Here is a 16,562-nt window from a genome sequence, read left to right on the forward strand (position 1 = left end):
ATACTCCTGGGGGAATTCTGCACCAAAATAATAAAAATTCTGCACCAAAAAATTAAAAATTCTGTGCACAATATTTTAAAATTCTGCATATTTTATTTGTCAAAATAATGCAATATAATCATGCCAGTTTCAATTATTTTGGTTATTTATTTAAACTACAATACAATGGATGGAGAATTAGAGTGGGGCAGATTGGAGGAAATCCCCAAACTTCCTTTGTCTAATAGTAATGTAGCTTGGTTTGACCCTTTATTTCCAGTTATTAGGCAACAAATATATGGAGCCAAATGCTCCGTGTTACATCATAGGCAACTGAAGAGCAAATGAGGGATGGAGAATTTATATTGGCTATTGACCATCTCCAAAAAGGTCAGCACCAAACAGTTCATGGAGCACATTTTGATAGGAATTTTTTTCACTCCAAAAATTTAGACCAGTTCTAATCTCTAAAACACTGTAAGCATTTCTAAAACCATGATGTCCTTTAACCACTCTGGCAGTGTAAAGGAGCCTTAAAACTTTTACACCTGTTTCATATTCCTGGGGGAATTCACAAAGACAATGGGAACAATTCACTAAGCAGGCAGGCTGCTACATTCTGCTCTGCCCCACGTCTACCTCCTAAGAAACACCCCCAAGCCCTCCTCTCCATGCTGAGCATGTTGCGATAGCGAGCAAGAGGGACAGAGCGTCTCTCTCTCTCACGCACGACTGCACAGCCTCCCACCCACACCCCATCCCAGCAGTGATTTATGTCTCTACCAGCTACTCCAGGCGCCCAAACCAACCTGCCTGCACTGCCAGGGAGAGGTGCATGACCACTCTTGCGGGCTTCCCTTTGCGTCCCCACAGAAAAATGGCTTCATAGAATCATAGAATAGAATCATTGAATATCAGGGTTGGAAGGGAGCTCAGGAGGTCATCTAGTCCAACCCCCTGCTCAAAGCAGGACCAATCCCCAACTAAATCATCTGACTTCTGACAGGGAAGCAAAGAAATCTGCGGGCGACATGAATTCTGCACATGTGCAGTGATGCAGAATTCCCCCAAGAGTAGCTTCTACCCCTAAGTGGCTGCAGGCCAGATTCTCCCTCCTCTCACATGGGAAACTCTGTGAGGTTACAGGTGCCTGCTAGTGGCCCCCAACCACCAGGCTAGAGAGTTATTCCTTCCCTCCCTCAGTATTTAATGTATCCACAATGGAATGGCTTCATCAGGAGGCACTGAAAGAGCCCACCCAAGCAAACTATAGCCAAGCAGTTAGGGCACCAGCAGGGGTATGGCCCAGCCCTGAACCCACATCTCCCGCATCCTAGGCACTTGCCCTGAACCATGAGCTATTGGCTGCTCTGGGGTCACTCTCAATTTCACCCTGGACCTGAGAGACCTTCCCGAGGAACGTCTCCTTGAAACCAATACACTGCCATGAAAAGTTTCAGTTTTGACAAATCCGCTTTTTCCAACAAAAGAAAGTTGTGTTGAAAAACTGCAAATCTGCTCGAGTCCCTCCATGAAAATCTCTGGTGTTATTTAAGAGAAAAAGTAAGTTTTAGTCCTCATGATTGCAGAGAAAAGCTGGAAAATGTGGCCCTGAAACACTCCAAACTCAGAAGGCAAATAAAAAGACCTTAAAATTATTTTACTTTTAACCTATCATGATTCTTAAGCCAACTTCAGGATGTGGGACCAGGCACATCACGCTATCATTTGGGGTTGGTGAGATTGCGAGCAGGATGAAGAGAATAACACCACCTACCGCCTACCTAGCACAGTTCATCTGTGGATCTCAAAGCACTTTACAAAGCAAGTCAATGTCATTATCCCCATTTCACAGCAGGAGAAACTCAGGCACGGAGAGGTGAGGATTTCCGCCTGATGGATTTGTAGCTGGGAAGATTCAATTACAATGGACGAAATGAAGAGAAGTGAGCAGCAGTAGAAGAATGTCTCAAACTGAAACGTAAGCTCTACAGGGCAGTAATTAGGCCTGTACTGGTGCCTGGCTCCGAATGCTGGGCATTGGGGAAGAATCAGGGGCAGATCTTGAAGAAAGTGGAAATGAAAGAGCTGGATGGATGCCTGGAGCTACACTGATGGACCATGTTCAGAATGAACAAATCAGGGGAAGTGGGAAGATGGCACCAACTACAGAAAGGCTGAGGAAATCCAGGCTTAGGTGGCTTTAGGCAAGTACCAAAAACAGGGTTACATTTAGGAATGGAGGGTCAGAGAAGGGTTGGAAGACACAGCATTAGATGGATGGATGTCATGGGCCAGGATCTGATTAGCCGCGGACTTCCCAAGGAATTGCTCCAAGACAGACTGGAATGGGGGAGCAAAAGGACTCAAAGAAGCCAGCCAGGACCGGTGGGACTAAGGCTACAAGAGGAGGAATTCGAACCCAGAACAAGCCGGAGTAATAGCAGTGCGGTCTCCACATATATCCAAATGGCGATGCCCGTTGGATCTGTTTTGCTCGCTGGAATAAGGAGGTCAAATTCTCCAGGCTCAGCTTTGCAAATGTTTCTGCAGAACAATTATTCAAATCCATTTTGTGGGGCTTCTCCTCTGTTTGACACAAATCATTTCAGAAACCCTGCGCCTCCTGGCTGCGTCGGGAAGCAGGCCTCAGGGGGGAGAGCAGCTCTGGCAATTACAGGAGCAATAAGGGTGGTCTTGCTAATCAGCCTAATTTCCCCTTCCTTAATGTTTTGCCGTGACTGTTTGCCACCTTGTTTAGCAGCCTGCTGAATAAGCCCCCCTCAGCAACCACGTAATCATAGAATCATAGAATCATAGAATATCAGGGTTGGAAGGGACCCCAGAAGGTCATCTAGTCCAACCCCCTGCTCAAAGCAGGACCAATTCCCAGTTAAATCATCCCAGCCAGGGCTTTGTCAAGCCTGACCTTAAAAACACTCTAAGGAAGGAGATTCTACCACCTCCCTAGGTAACGCATTCCAGTGTTTCACCACCCTCTTAGTGAAAAAGTTTTTCCTAATATCCAATCTAAACCTCCCCCACTGCAACTTGAGACCATTACTCCTCGTTCTGTCATCTGCTACCATTGAGAACAGTCTAGAGCCATCCTCTTTGGAACCCCCTTTCAGGTAGTTGAAAGCAGCTATCAAATCCCCCCTCATTCTTCTCTTCTGCAGGCTAAACAATCCCAGCTCCCTCAGCCTCTCCTCATAACTCATGTGTTCCAGTCCCCTAATCATTTTTGTTGCCCTTCGCTGGACTCTCTCCAATTTATCCACATCCTTCTTGAAGTGTGGGGCCCAAAACTGGACACAGTACTCCAGATGAGGCCTCACCAATGTCGAATAGAGGGGAACGATCACGTCCCTCGATCTGCTCGCTATGCCCCTACTTATACATCCCAAAATGCCATTGGCCTTCTTGGCAACAAGGGCACACTGCTGACTCATATCCAGCTTCTCGTCCACTGTCACCCCTAGGTCCCTTTCTGCAGAACTGCTGCCTAGCCATTCGGTCCCTAGTCTGTAGCTGTGCATTGGGTTCTTCCGTCCTAAGTGCAGGACCCTGCACTTATCCTTATTGAACCTCATCAGATTCCTTTTGGCCCAATCCTCCAATTTGTCTAGGTCCTTCTGTATCCTATCCCTCCCCTCCAGCGTATCTACCACTCCTCCCAGTTTAGTATCATCCGCAAATTTGCTGAGAGTGCAATCCACACCATCCTCCAGATCATTTATGAAGATATTGAATAAAACCGGCCCCAGGACCGACCCCTGGGGCACTCCACTTGATACCGGCTGCCAACTAGACATGGAGCCATTGATCACTACCCGTTGAGCCCGACAATTTAGCCAGCTTTCTACCCACCTTATAGTGCATTCATCCAGCCCATACTTCCTTAACTTGCTGACAAGAATACTATGGGAGACCGTGTCAAAAGCTTTGCTAAAGTCAAGAAACAATACATCCACTGCTTTCCCTTCATCCACAGAACCAGTAATCTCATCATAAAAGGCGATTAGATTAGTCAGGCATGACCTTCCCTTGGTGAATCCATGCTGGCTGTTCCTGATCACTTTCCTCTCATGCAAGTGCTTCAGGATTGATTCTTTGAGGACCTGCTCCATGATTTTTCCAGGGACTGAGGTGAGGCTGACTGGCCTGTAGTTCCCAGGATCTTCCTTCTTCCCTTTTTTAAAGATTGGGCTTCCCAGGTACTGCGGTGACGGCCACCAGGATAAAACAGTAACGCCGGTAGAGAGGACCCACATTCAGCACGTTTGGTCTTTACTCTTCACTCCCTCCTACCCGCCTTGGCTCACAAGTGCTGCTCGTCTCTTTGCCTGCAGTGACTGCCCACGGTGCTCAGTGCCCACGCCACGCAACACCCACGCCACCCAGCACCCAGGGCTCAGCACCCACGCCACGCAGCGCCCACGGTGCTCAGCACCCACGCCACGCAGAGCCCACGGTGCTCAGCACCCATGGCACGCAGTACCCACGGTGCTCAGCGCCCAGTGCTCAGCACCCTCGCCATGCAGTGCCCGTGGTGCTCAGCACCCACGCCACCCAGTCCTGCCTTAGCGCCGGGGCAGCCGGAGAATCATCCACAGCAGCAGCCCGGGCAGCAAGGGCCCAGGCCCGGGGCTGTCACGATGCCCCCCTCTCGGCCCCCAGGCAAAGCGGGGGTGCGGGGGCGACTGTTCCCAGCGGCGCCGGGGCAGGACCTTCCCCAAACAGACCCGGTCTGCCTCGGGCCGGGGCCGGGGCCCGGGCCCTTACCCGGGGGGAGCGCTGCGGGGATGGTGCCCGGAGCAGCTGGGGCGGCCCCGCGAGCGGCCCCCGGGCTCCGGTCCCAGCCCCGACACGTGTGTGACCCGGAGAGCCCCCGCGTCAGCCCGGCCTGGCCTGGCCCGGCTCGGCCCGGCCTGACTCGGCTCGGCGGCTGGCTGCCAGGGGCACGGACTCACACACAGACACACACGGAAAGCATGCATCCAAGACGAAACACACACGCCGCGAACACACACTCACACACACACCGCGAACACAAACACACACACGCTGCCATCACTCACCGCCAGCTGCCTCACACTCACACACACTCACACACACACACACACGCCACGAACACACACTCACACTCACACACTCACACACACACTCACACACACACACACGCTGCCACCACTCACCGCCAGCTGCCTCACACTCACACACACACACAGACACACACACGCTGCCACCACTCACCGCCAGCTGCCTCACACTCACACTCGCTCACACACATGCCACGAACACACACTCACACTCACACTCACACACTGACTCTCTCTGCGACACAAGCGGCCTGTTGCCGGCGGCCGCTGCCACACACCTGAGGCCCCCCCCGCCGGCAGCGGCCCCAGAGCCCGGGGGGAGCCGGCTGGGGGGGGAGCCCCCCATCACGGGCCGGGCCGGGCCGGGTCGGGCCTGGCGGGGTCCAAAGCTCGCCTTGCGGCGCCAGGCAGGCGCAGGTCCCCGGGCTCGCTCCGTGCTGGGGCCGGGAGCCGGGGAGCCGGGCCGGGGGCTTGGCTTGGACCTTTCCCCCGCTCGCCCCCGCACAGGGCGCAGGTGGGCGACCCGCACCCGCCGGGGAGTGGGGCCCTGCGCCGTCTAGGGGCACCCAGACCCCTTAGAGGCCGCCCCGCAGCCCTGGCTGTCAGCCCCGGCCCGGCTGGGTCCGGGACAAGCCCCCCCCCCCCCCCGGTGGCTCCGACAGGCTGTTCCCCGAGGCTGGAGCAAACGGATGAATCGCTTTCCGAGAGGTCCCGGTGCCACTTGAGGGGACAGACCAGCTCCCCCCGACGGCGTGTGGGTCACACCTGCGCGGGAAGGAAAAAGCTGGGGCTGGCCCCCTTGGCAAAGCGGGGGCTGGAGGGAAACCTGGGATCTTGCTTTCCTGCTCCAGCCCTGCCTCCATCCCAGACCGGCCCCCACCGCGCCCCCGCCCCAGTAATGCTGCCGCGGGGCCTCATGGGCTGCCCCATCGCTGGGTGTTTTGCCCTGGTGCCCCCACGCCTGGCCCATGGTCTCCGTCCCAGAGCTTTCGTGGATCTGTCGGATACCAGGATCAGGGCCCAGACCTCGCCCTTGAGTCTGCCGGCCGGGAGGCGGGGGAGGCCGCGGAGGGCAGGGGTGATGTGCTGGCAGGGCAGAGCAGGGGGGCTGCCCTGTTCTGTACCGGTTGGAGGTTCCTGCCCGTGGAAGGTTGGCCAGGAGGAGATTCCCCCCAGGGTTATTTAATGAGGCTTTTTGCTGCGCACGTCATACTTTTACATGCAGTATCCCACCGCAAGGCCCAGTGACTCCACTGGAAACAGTGACATGGCACCAGGGGACGTTATCTAAGCTCGTCAATCCTGTCCACATGGCCCCCCGAGTGCCTCCCTGGGATTACAAGGAGACGCAATGCCGTGCACACACGTGATCCTGTGCGTTCACTCCAGGACAGCTCAGCTGTTCCTCATGTCACACTGGACAAACACTCCCTCCTTAGGGAGTCAGTGGGACACAATCACTCCTGCAGCACGCTCTCTGTGTCGGACTCTCTGGCACTGATTCAGGCGTGGGGAGTGGGGACAGCTGTCCCAGCCGGGTGGGGTGGGGAAAGCTCTTTTCCTTGTTGAGGAATTGGGATTCAGGAGCCCTGGGAGGGCGAGGGTGACATTGGTGCAGTGCTTTCCACCTCTGCCGCAGGGAGATAAAGAGTGGGGGGTTAAGAGCCATTGGCCATTATCTTTGAAAACTCGTGGCGAACGGGGGAAGTCCCGGATGACTGGAAAAAGGCTAATGTAGTGCCAATCTTTAAAAAAGGGAAGAAGGAGGATCCTAGGAACTACAGGCCAGTCAGCCTCACTTCAGTCCCCGGAAAAATCATGGAGCAGGTCCTCAAAGAATCAATCCTGAAGCACTTGCATGAGAGGAAAGTGATCAGGAACAGTCAGCATGGATTCACCAAGGGAAGGTCATGCCTGACGAATCTAATTGCCTTCTATGATGAGATTACTGGTTCTGTGGATGAAGGGAAAGCAGTGGATGTATTGTTTCTTGACTTTAGCAAAGCTTTTGACACGGTCTCCCACAGTATTCTTGTCAGCAAGTTAAAGAAGTACGGGCTGGATGAATGCACTATAAGGTGGGTAGAAAGTTGGCTAGATTGTCGGGCTCAACGCGTAGTGATCAATGGCTCCATGTCTAGTTGGCAGCCGGTGTCAAGTGGAGTGCCCCAAGGGTCGGTCCTGGGGCCGGTTTTGTTCAATATCTTCATAAATGATCTGGAGGATGGTGTGGATTGCACTCTCAGCAAATTTTGCGGATGATACTAAACTGGGAGGAGTGGTAGATACGCTGGAGGGCAGGGATAGGATACAGAGGGACCTAGACAAATCGGAGGATTGGGCCAAAAGAAATCTGATGAGGTTCAATAAGGAGAAGTGCAGGGTCCTGCACTTAGGACGGAAGAACCCAATGCACAGCTACAGACTAGGGACCGAATGGCTAGGCAGCAGTTCTGCGGAAAAGGACCTAGGGGTGACAGTGGACGAGAAGCTGGATATGAGTCAGTAGTGTGCCCTTGTTGCCAAGAAGGCCAATGGCATTTTGGGATGTATAAGTAGGGGCACAGTGAGCAGATCGAGGGACGTGATCATTCCCCTCTATTCGACATTGGTGAGGCCTCATCTGGAGTACTGTGTCCAGTTTTGGGCCCCACACTACAAGAAGGATGTGGATAAATTGGAAAGAGTCCAGCAAAGGGCAACAAAAATGATTAGGGGTCTGGAACACATGACTTATGAGGAGAGGCTGAGGGAACTGGGATTGTTTAGTCTGCAGAAGAGAAGAATGAGGGGGGATTTGGTAGCTGCTTTCAAATACCTGAGAGGTGGTTCCAGAGAGGATGGTTCTAGACTATTCTCAGTGATAGAAGAGGATAGAACGAGGAGTAATGGTCTCAAGTTGCAGTGGGGGAGGTTTAGGTTGGATATTAGGAAAAACTTTTTCACTAGGAGGGTGGTGAAACACTGGAATGCGTTACCTAGGGAGGTGGTGGAATCTCCTTCCTTAGAAGTTTTTAAGGTCAGGTTTGACAAAGCCCTGGCTGGGATGATTTAATTGGGGATTGGTCCTGCTTTTGAGCAGGGGGTTGGACTAGATGATCTCCTGAGGTCCCTTCCAAACCTGATATTCTATGATTCTATGATTCTAATCCCTAGGGGGCTTTCCAGGGATCCGTGGGTGCTGCCGTTCCACCCTCCCCTTCACCCCGTGATGGAACGATCTGGGGGGAATTCTGGCAGGGGAACTGCACAGAATCTCCTCCCCTGCAGCCACATGTTCAGTGCTTGGTTTTTGTAATGTCAGGTAAAGTCCTACTAGTGAGGTGAGTCTGATGCTCTCAGCTGATTGTGTCCAGCAGGCATCTGTGGCCTGGGACAGTGGCATGGGAACAGGTTCCCTGTGGACACAGCAGGAAGCTGCATGGGGAAGCTGGCTTTGCACCCAGCATCCGGCTCGCTCTGGTGTGATCAGAGATTAAAAGAAAACAGTTCGGAGCGACACAAGTATGAAGCCTCTGGCAGCTCATGTCAGAGGATCATGGGACCCATAGGAGAGGGAGAACAATTATACTTTTTACACGGTGTCATTCTGAAGGGGCACTGCTGACACGGACTAGTTCATTCCGTGCCACAGAACGCTGCTGTGTGCTTCGTTTGGCATCGGTTCAGGCCTGAATTGTTGACAAGGTTTTCAGTGGGGAAGTGAGGGAATCCTCACTGCAATCAAGTGGGAAAAGGTACAAATCCATGGAAACCCAGGAATCTGCTCTAAATGTGCAAATACGGGCCTGGCAGCTCAGGGAGGCCTGTGGTTGGATCCTGCAGGATCCTGAGTTCCCTCAGCTCCCGCTGGCTGCAATGGGCACTGTGTGTGCTCAGCGCCTGATGAAAGCTCTCTGAACTATGCAGAATTGGGCTTTTAGCATGTAGGAGAAAGATCATTGTTAACAGGCAGCTAGTTTGGAGCAGGTGAAAACGAGGCTTTTATAACTGCCACGAAATTCCAATGGCAACAGTGCTTGTTTGCCAGAGCCGGTCCCTAACCCTGTTTGGTTTTATTTTCATTAGATAAGAAATATAAAGCCTTCCTCCCCCCCCATTTACATCCACTTCTCTCCTCAATAGCTGCACATTCTGAATGTACAGACAAAGGCTATGTTCTTGAATGCGCTGGCAGAACAATGCACTTTTCATCCACCCAACCATTCACGTAGCTTCCAAATACTCTCCTGGCTGATGTGCAGGGCCGGATTTACACTTTACGTGCCCCTAGGCACCGCATCTTTAGTGCCCCCCCCCGCCTACAGCTGACCTTAGTGTTGCACACCGTTTCAGAGAGGTAAGGTGCCCCTAGAATGCCAGCGCCCCTAGGCACCTACCCACTGTGCCTAACTGGAAATCCAGCCCTGCTGATGGGATGTGAATGAATCAGCACTTAAGGGAGTGTGCATACACATAAGGGGGCAGCGTAATGGTTTTTAGAGTAATAGTAAGTAATATTCCAGCAGGAACAAAGGAGAGACTTAATTATTGTTCATCCCCTATATAATTGACAGCAAACCTGAAATTCAATGGAAGACCAGCAAAGAGATCCTGATCCAAACCTCCTGGCGTAGTCAAGGAAACCCACCCATGTCAGTGGATAATTGTACAGAGCCAGCACTGGGCTCTCTGGGCTGACGTGGGGCGTTAGTGGTGTCTAGGCCATGTGGGAAGTAATTGTTGCTAAGCCTTGTGCGGGGTGAATTCCATCCAGTCCCGACTCAAACAAGCAGTGCACCTGAAGTCAATGAGATCTCTAGTGAGAGTCAGGACGAAGTGGCTTCAACAAGGGTTTGCAGGAGACATTAGGAAGAACAGAGCATAGTAGAGCATTCAGAAGTACAGTGGTTTATTAGACATTATTATTGTTTAGGAAAGGGTTAGAAACACTTGTTAGAATACAACAGCAAAAAAAAAACAAAAACAAAAACAAAAACAAACAGATGGAAGAAAAAAATGCCAGTAATTAAAACGTGACTGATTTTCATCCTACTCAAATGCAGCATTGGTAACGGAGCTGTAGTCTGGCACATGTGAGTTCTGGTCCAGCGCATCTCTTGATTGGGTCAAAGACAAATTCCTCCTTCTGTGGAATTCCCGTGAATTTTTCCTGTTAATTCTGTAAAGAAAAGTTAACAAGAAATAAAAAGGTGCACTCCTCTTCTTACCGGCAGTGCAACAGAGATCAGACACTGTTTAAAATGGTGCCTTGAATAGTCTGGCCCACTCCTGGCTGTTCTGGGTTTGAGGCATGATGTACGTAGTGTGAATGCTCTGAGAGCTGACAAACCCTGAACTGGGGGAGATGCCCCTCGGCCCTGCTGAGCTGCAGCAGTTGGGAAATGCCGTACCTTAACCTGGATCGCCACACAACCAGGGAGATGATCACAGCGAGGACGATGATTCCTGCTGAAACTCCCACAATGATGTAGACCAGAGAGCTGACACCTTTCAGTGGGACAACTGAGTGAGAAATAGGAGCCTGGTTTAGTACACAGGAGATGAGTGCAAGGGAAAAGTGCTGGAAATGCCATCTCAGACTTACTATGGAACTGCTAGCTCCATGATCCAAACAGCAAATGTGCCTGTCTGTCTAACTGACTGACTGACATTGTGCAGATGGGCTTCTGGAATGCAAGCCTGGGACAGATCCAGGCCCCAGTGCCGCCCAGCACTGGGCTGGACCATCTCTCCAGCGAGCTACCAGAGCTAACAGCTGTTCCCCATTTGGAGGTCTAACTTTCTTCCCTCCAAACAGAGCACCCCATGTGCGCCACGGTAATCTGGCGCACGCCCCTTCTGCAGCCACAAGGGTAGGGCGCTGCAGGAGGCTGTCCTACGGCATAACCCAGTGCGGACGCACAGGTACCTGGGCGTGATGTGAACTGCTCCTCGGGCAGGGAGCATCAGAGCCCCGTCTCTGTGATGCCACCCAGAAACAGGTGTGCCAAGGCCCCTCCTAACTCCTGCAGGGTGTGGAGCTGCGAGCCCCGCTAATGGCGGCAGGCCGTTCTACTAAGCAGCCATTTGTTAATGTGAATATGCCATTTGGCTGGAACGCCTCTGTCAAGCACTGCAGAGCATGCGTCCTGCTCCGCGCCAGGGTAGACCTTCCATTGACCTCAAGGGGACCACGACGCTGGCCCTGCAGGCCCTTACACACAGGAGTACTCTAAAGGGCTTCAGTGGGCTTCACTACTCACACGATCAAGGGTTTGCAGGATCGGACCCTTAGACCAGTGTGGTTAAATCTAGTGCCCTAAAACATGGCATGGGCCTGATTCTGCTCTCTCATTGACCTCACTCCACTGCCTTCAGCAGAGCAATTCCTGATTTGCACAAGTGTAACCGAGAGCAGAATCAGGTTCTGTATGTCCTGGTCATGTAGCCTTTCTGTGACCTTTGGGCCACACTGTCCATACTCAGCGCACAAGGTTTTTGCTGCTGCAGCACTTAACTTTCGAATGACATTCAAAATAGCTTTTTTACCTGGTGTTTCAGCCTCACAGAGAGACCCCTCGTATCCGTCAGGGCACACACAAGTGAAGTTGGAAGAGCTGTTGCTGGATTCGCTTGTATCCTCAATACAAGTCCCACCATTCTCACAAAGATTCTGCAGACATGGGCCAGCTAGAGAAATGAGAGAGAAACAGGTCAGCATCTCAGAATTGCCTACCCCGGTGATGCTTTCTGCTGTAGGTTCCAGTAACCAGTCATACTGGACCAGCCCTGTATTTTTAGGGCACTTCCCTTTGGTGCTTGCCATCCCATATCAGCTCAATTCAGGATGCTCGTCCTGTGCTCCAGTCAATGGTTTTTCTGTACAAGGCTGGTGCCACTGTCCCCACATAACACAACAAGGTGTGGGAGGGGATAGCTTTTATTGGACCAGCTTCTGCTGGTGAGGGAGATGAGCTTTGGGCCACTCAGAGCTCTTCCTCAGGTCTTCTTCCCATATATGACCTCACCCGCCTTGTCTCTCTAACATCCTGGGACCAACACAGCTACAAGACCCTCCACAGTGATGCATTTCGCTGGTAGACAAACACACAGCAAAGACTTCACAGCCCCAGAGCCCAAGCAACGTGGTTAGGAAGTGACTCACGCGTGTAGCATCCGCGTGTGAAGTTAGCGACGGCACAGATCTCTCGGCTGGAACACGCTGCCCTAGTACAGGCAACGCTGGAACTAGCTGTGCACTCACAAGTCTGAGAGCAGTCCTCGGTCACAAACGTTTCTCCAGTCTGGAAGAGAACAGTTAAGGTGTAAAGGCATCTAATCAAATCAGCCAGGGCAATAGGAAGGATGCACTAGGGACCCAATCCTGTTCCCACTAAGTCTATACCAAATGTCCTGTTCACTTCAGTGGGAGCAGGAGTGGGCCCTTTGCAGTTGGGTAAGGTACGTAGAGAAAGCAAACCAGCAGCCTAGGGACCCCAGTAGCCTGGGAAGCCCTAGGCCTGCTCCTAAAGACTAAAGGAGAGCCCAAGTAAAAAGGTCACCCAAGGGTTTGAGAATGAGTGATGGATCCTCACCCCAGCTCAGTGCCCTGTGCAGCCAGGCAATGTCCAATTAGAGCTTGGGACCAGAGACAGCAGCAGCTGCAGCCCGCTGCACTCCCATCCTATGGGGTCTTATGGCCACGTAGCTCTGTGCCACGTGCCACACCTCTGGCAAACCCCTGGCATGTTCCTCTGATCATCACAGAGAGCTGTCTTGAATAGTGATCTGTTCAGGTTTAGTGCTTGTGCACATCAGAGCTATAGCATTTAAACCTCAAGCCATGAAGCTGCTTCCATGAAGTCTGAGCCTGCCTCAGGGTGCGCCTCAGTTTGCAGGGTCAGGCCCTATTTGCAGAAATCTTCATGCAGGGTCTAGTTCTGCAAGATTTTGAGCACATCCCATGTTAGCGCCACCTCATAGGATCGGGCCCACAGCGAGGGTACTAATCCGGACTTTTGTAACTGGATTTTTACATCTTTGGAACCCCAGAGTATAATCTTACTCTCGGATTCCCATGTGTAATTATTCAGAGCAACGATGGGACAGAATGAACATGGACTTCACAAGGCAAGCACATGGGATCCCAGAGAGCATGCTCTTACTGCACTGCTCTGCATGCTTCCCGCAGACAGCGTGTCAGAGATTCACTGGCAGTGCGTAATGTTCCCTTCCTTTGCCTTCCCTCTCTTGAGGGCCCAGGATGTCAGGGCATGAACTGCTGTTGGCTGCTAACCAAGAGCAGCATGCTGACGAGAACGGGAAGGAAAGGAAATCACTAATGGGGAGAGTAATACTCGACACCAGGTGCTGATCACCTCTCAGAGTGTGCCAGGCTGGCGTTCTTCAGGCACTTCCTACCATACCTTATAATATGTGTTGAGGAAGCTGCAGCCACACTCCTTGTAGGGCACGCAGTCATAGCCACTGAGAACGTATCCAGGGAGGCATTCGCAGCCTTCGACACAGGGCGACTCGCACTCGGAGGAGGCTGCCAGGTTGCCGCAGGAATCTGGGCACGCAGTCATGCAGCTGCTGTACTTGCTGTTTGGGGGACACTGCATCTCTGCAAGAAAAATTGGGAGAGCCAAATTGAATCAGGGCGCTACTACACATGGGGACATACGCTGAGCCTTGTGAAAATCCCCACTGTGCTTTCAGCTGGAGAAGGCGTCCTTCCTCCGCAGTCCTGAACCACTGCTGGGTGTTATTTATATATTGCCCTTCCTACCCCAGAGGTGGCTGCATTTCAGGGGTAGGTGAAATGGTCCATATATGTTTTAGAAGAACATTCAAGTTGCAATTCAAGCACTCGAGAGTTAGGAAATGGCAGAATTAATCTTGCACATGCTTCCTGCTCTCAGGTCTGCGGATCAGTGATCTCAGTGCGACTGTTCACATGCTTAAAGTCAGCCGTGTGCTTAAGTACTAGAGCTGGTGATCGGGAATTTTTTGGTGATCAGGTTTTTCACCAAAAAAGGTGGATTGATTGAAACCAGCCCTGTTTGCAAAGCCCAGGTTGTTCTGTTGAATCTTCTGACCCAAAAAGTTTGGGGGAAAAGTTTCAAAATTGTTAAAATGGGATTTTCAAAGTGAAAAGATTTGTTTTTTCAAGGCAAAATGACTTTCTGTTCCAAAATGGTAGTAAATATGGACTAAAAAAAGGCCAAGGCTGAAGCAAAGCATTTCCAAATTATCAAATGGCAGGGATTCAATTGACCCAAACAGATTGTTTTTTTTTCTTTTCAGATTTTTGATTGGTGAAAATTTTCAAGATTTGGCTTTTCATTCAGATTTGGGATGGGAAAATTACACAGTCTCTTAAAGAATGTCCGTAGGACAGAAAAACGGTTTCTCTCCTAGCTCTGTTGAGTAGCTGGCTGAAACAGGGCCTAGGTGAGACAAGCCAGCCTAGGACTCAGTAAGACAATTCAGAAGAGGGAGAGCAGGAGGGGGCTGGTTGAGCCAGCATGCCAACTGGCCTGTGCCCCTGGATCCATGCAAAGACACCACAAGAGCTGAGGGGAGGATGGGGTTAGGGTTATTTTTAAAGCCCAGTAAAGAGCTGACTCTTGGCAGCTTCCGGGTAAAGAATCAGACCTCAGATCCTGGGGGATCTTCCCAGCGGCAAACCCTGATTTCTGGGTCCTATAAAGGGCTCTTCTATTCTCACCACAAGGCGTCTGTGCTCTCCAGTTTTCCAAAGTGATCCCATTCTCCTGACAGACCAGCGCGTACTGCTCCAGGTGCCGACACAGCACAGCATTGTTCTCGGCTTCCGTACACAGGTCAAAGGCACAGCCCCTGTGTGCAACATGAGAAGGCATTCATGCCGAATACAATAGTTACTGCTTTTCCCCTGCTTCCACATGGGGCCCTTTGCTGACTGAGTAGCGAGAGAGGAAACAGTTGTGGGTCCTTGGGAAGATGAGGCCATTTATTCTACAGTGGCTGCAGCTAACATGCAGCATATGCACATATGCCCACGCAAGAAGCAGGGACATGAGTATTTCAGAGCAGGGCCATTCCTTCGGTCTCTCTGTTCCTGTTTGGTGACAGAGCTGTTTCAGATTGATAATGGGCGGCATATTGCTAGGAGGCGAAGGATTTCCTAGTGCAGCTATGTTTGAGAGCACACACCCATACACACACTCCGGGCAGGTCTAAATGCTGCATCGGCGCAGTGGAGGGCTTCAGTGAAGATGCTACTATACCGACGGGACGGGACGGGACGGGACGGGAGAGCGTCTCCCTTCAGCGCTGTTAATCCACCTCCCAGACAGGCTGTAGCTATGTCAACTTGAGACACTCTCCCATCAATATTGCGCTGTCTACACGGGGGTTAGGTGAGTATAATGACATTGCTCAGGGTGTGTAATTGTATTGATCTAAGTTTATAGTGTAGACCTGGCCTCATACCACCCCTCCAGACCCGTCCCATATGCACACTCACCATTAACATTGATCCATTGTGACCCTGTCACCTGACCTCATCATCTTGAACATTGGCCGGATTTTTGGAGCTGTCTAATGTCTGTAACATTCCTCTGACTTCAGTGTGTGTGTGTGGTGGGGAGACGGGGGGCAGGTGCTAAGCCCTTCTAAAAATCAGGCCCTTACTGAGAAGACAGAGCAGACCATCCAGGGAAGTTCTGAGGTGTCGAGTGAGGAGTTTCATTATTTGTTGGCGAATGAATAGGGGGCCTGACTCCTTTCCCTTCACACAACTCTGGCTGCATAAAGGGGCCACACAGTGGGTGTTAACTGTGTTTGCACATCCAGTGTTTGCAGTGTTGTGGTAGATGTGGGTCCCATGACATTTACACGCTGACGGAAGGATCCCAACTGCAGGTGCAGCCTGCTAAGTGCAGGAGCCTTGGCAGGCCTGTGTCCGTGCCTGTGATGGGATGCATCAATGGGATCCCCAGAGGTTTCAAGTGAGTTACCTGCAAACTGCAGGATGCTAGCAGAGGCCCAAAACATAACCGAGGAAGTTCTCATTGAAGCCAACAGGGCAAATGACTATGGTCCTTGGGAGACGCCTGCGTGGTGCAGGCAAGAAGTGGCACTGACAGTTTCAGCCTTTTTGTCAGGAGCATAAAGGCTGCATTTTACAAGTCACTAAACATTACAGCTGGAATTTCCAAAGGAGCCTATGGGAGTTAGACACCCAAATCTCACTGAATTTTAATGGGTGTTGGATTCCTAAATTCCTTAGGCTCCTTTGAACAATCCAGCTTGTATGCCGTGTAGTTGTGGCCGTGTCGGGCCCAAGTTACTAGAGAGACAAGGTGGGGGAGGTAGTATCTTTTATTGGCCAAATCCCTGTTAGTGAGAAAGACAAGCTCTTGAGCCACACAGAGCTGAAGAAGAAGTGTGTGGCTCAGAAGCTTGTCTCTCTCACCAAAATACGTTGGTCCAATAAAAAATATTCCCTTC

General features: G+C 51.6%; 1 protein-coding gene across 1 annotated transcript in view; it reads right to left on the reverse strand.

Annotated features, from left to right (window-relative positions):
* Positions 1-10,096: 10,096 nt before the first annotated feature.
* Positions 10,097-16,562, reverse strand: part of LOC311525767 (zonadhesin-like) — a 53,363-nt gene continuing 46,897 nt past the window's right edge. Inside the window, exons 36-41 of the mRNA XM_084638107.1 lie at positions 14,797-14,927; positions 13,490-13,689; positions 12,229-12,367; positions 11,613-11,753; positions 10,475-10,586; positions 10,097-10,242 (exon numbers count right to left, since the gene is read on the reverse strand). Coding sequence (XP_084494233.1) covers positions 10,113-10,242; positions 10,475-10,586; positions 11,613-11,753; positions 12,229-12,367; positions 13,490-13,689; positions 14,797-14,927 — 853 coding nt within the window. The 3' untranslated portion in view covers positions 10,097-10,112. The remainder of the gene's footprint in view (positions 10,243-10,474; positions 10,587-11,612; positions 11,754-12,228; positions 12,368-13,489; positions 13,690-14,796; positions 14,928-16,562) is intronic.

Source organism: Lepidochelys olivacea (assembly GCF_965140295.1).
Source record: "Lepidochelys olivacea isolate rLepOli2 genome assembly, chromosome: 9".
Classification (NCBI taxonomy): Eukaryota; Metazoa; Chordata; order Testudines; family Cheloniidae; genus Lepidochelys; species Lepidochelys olivacea.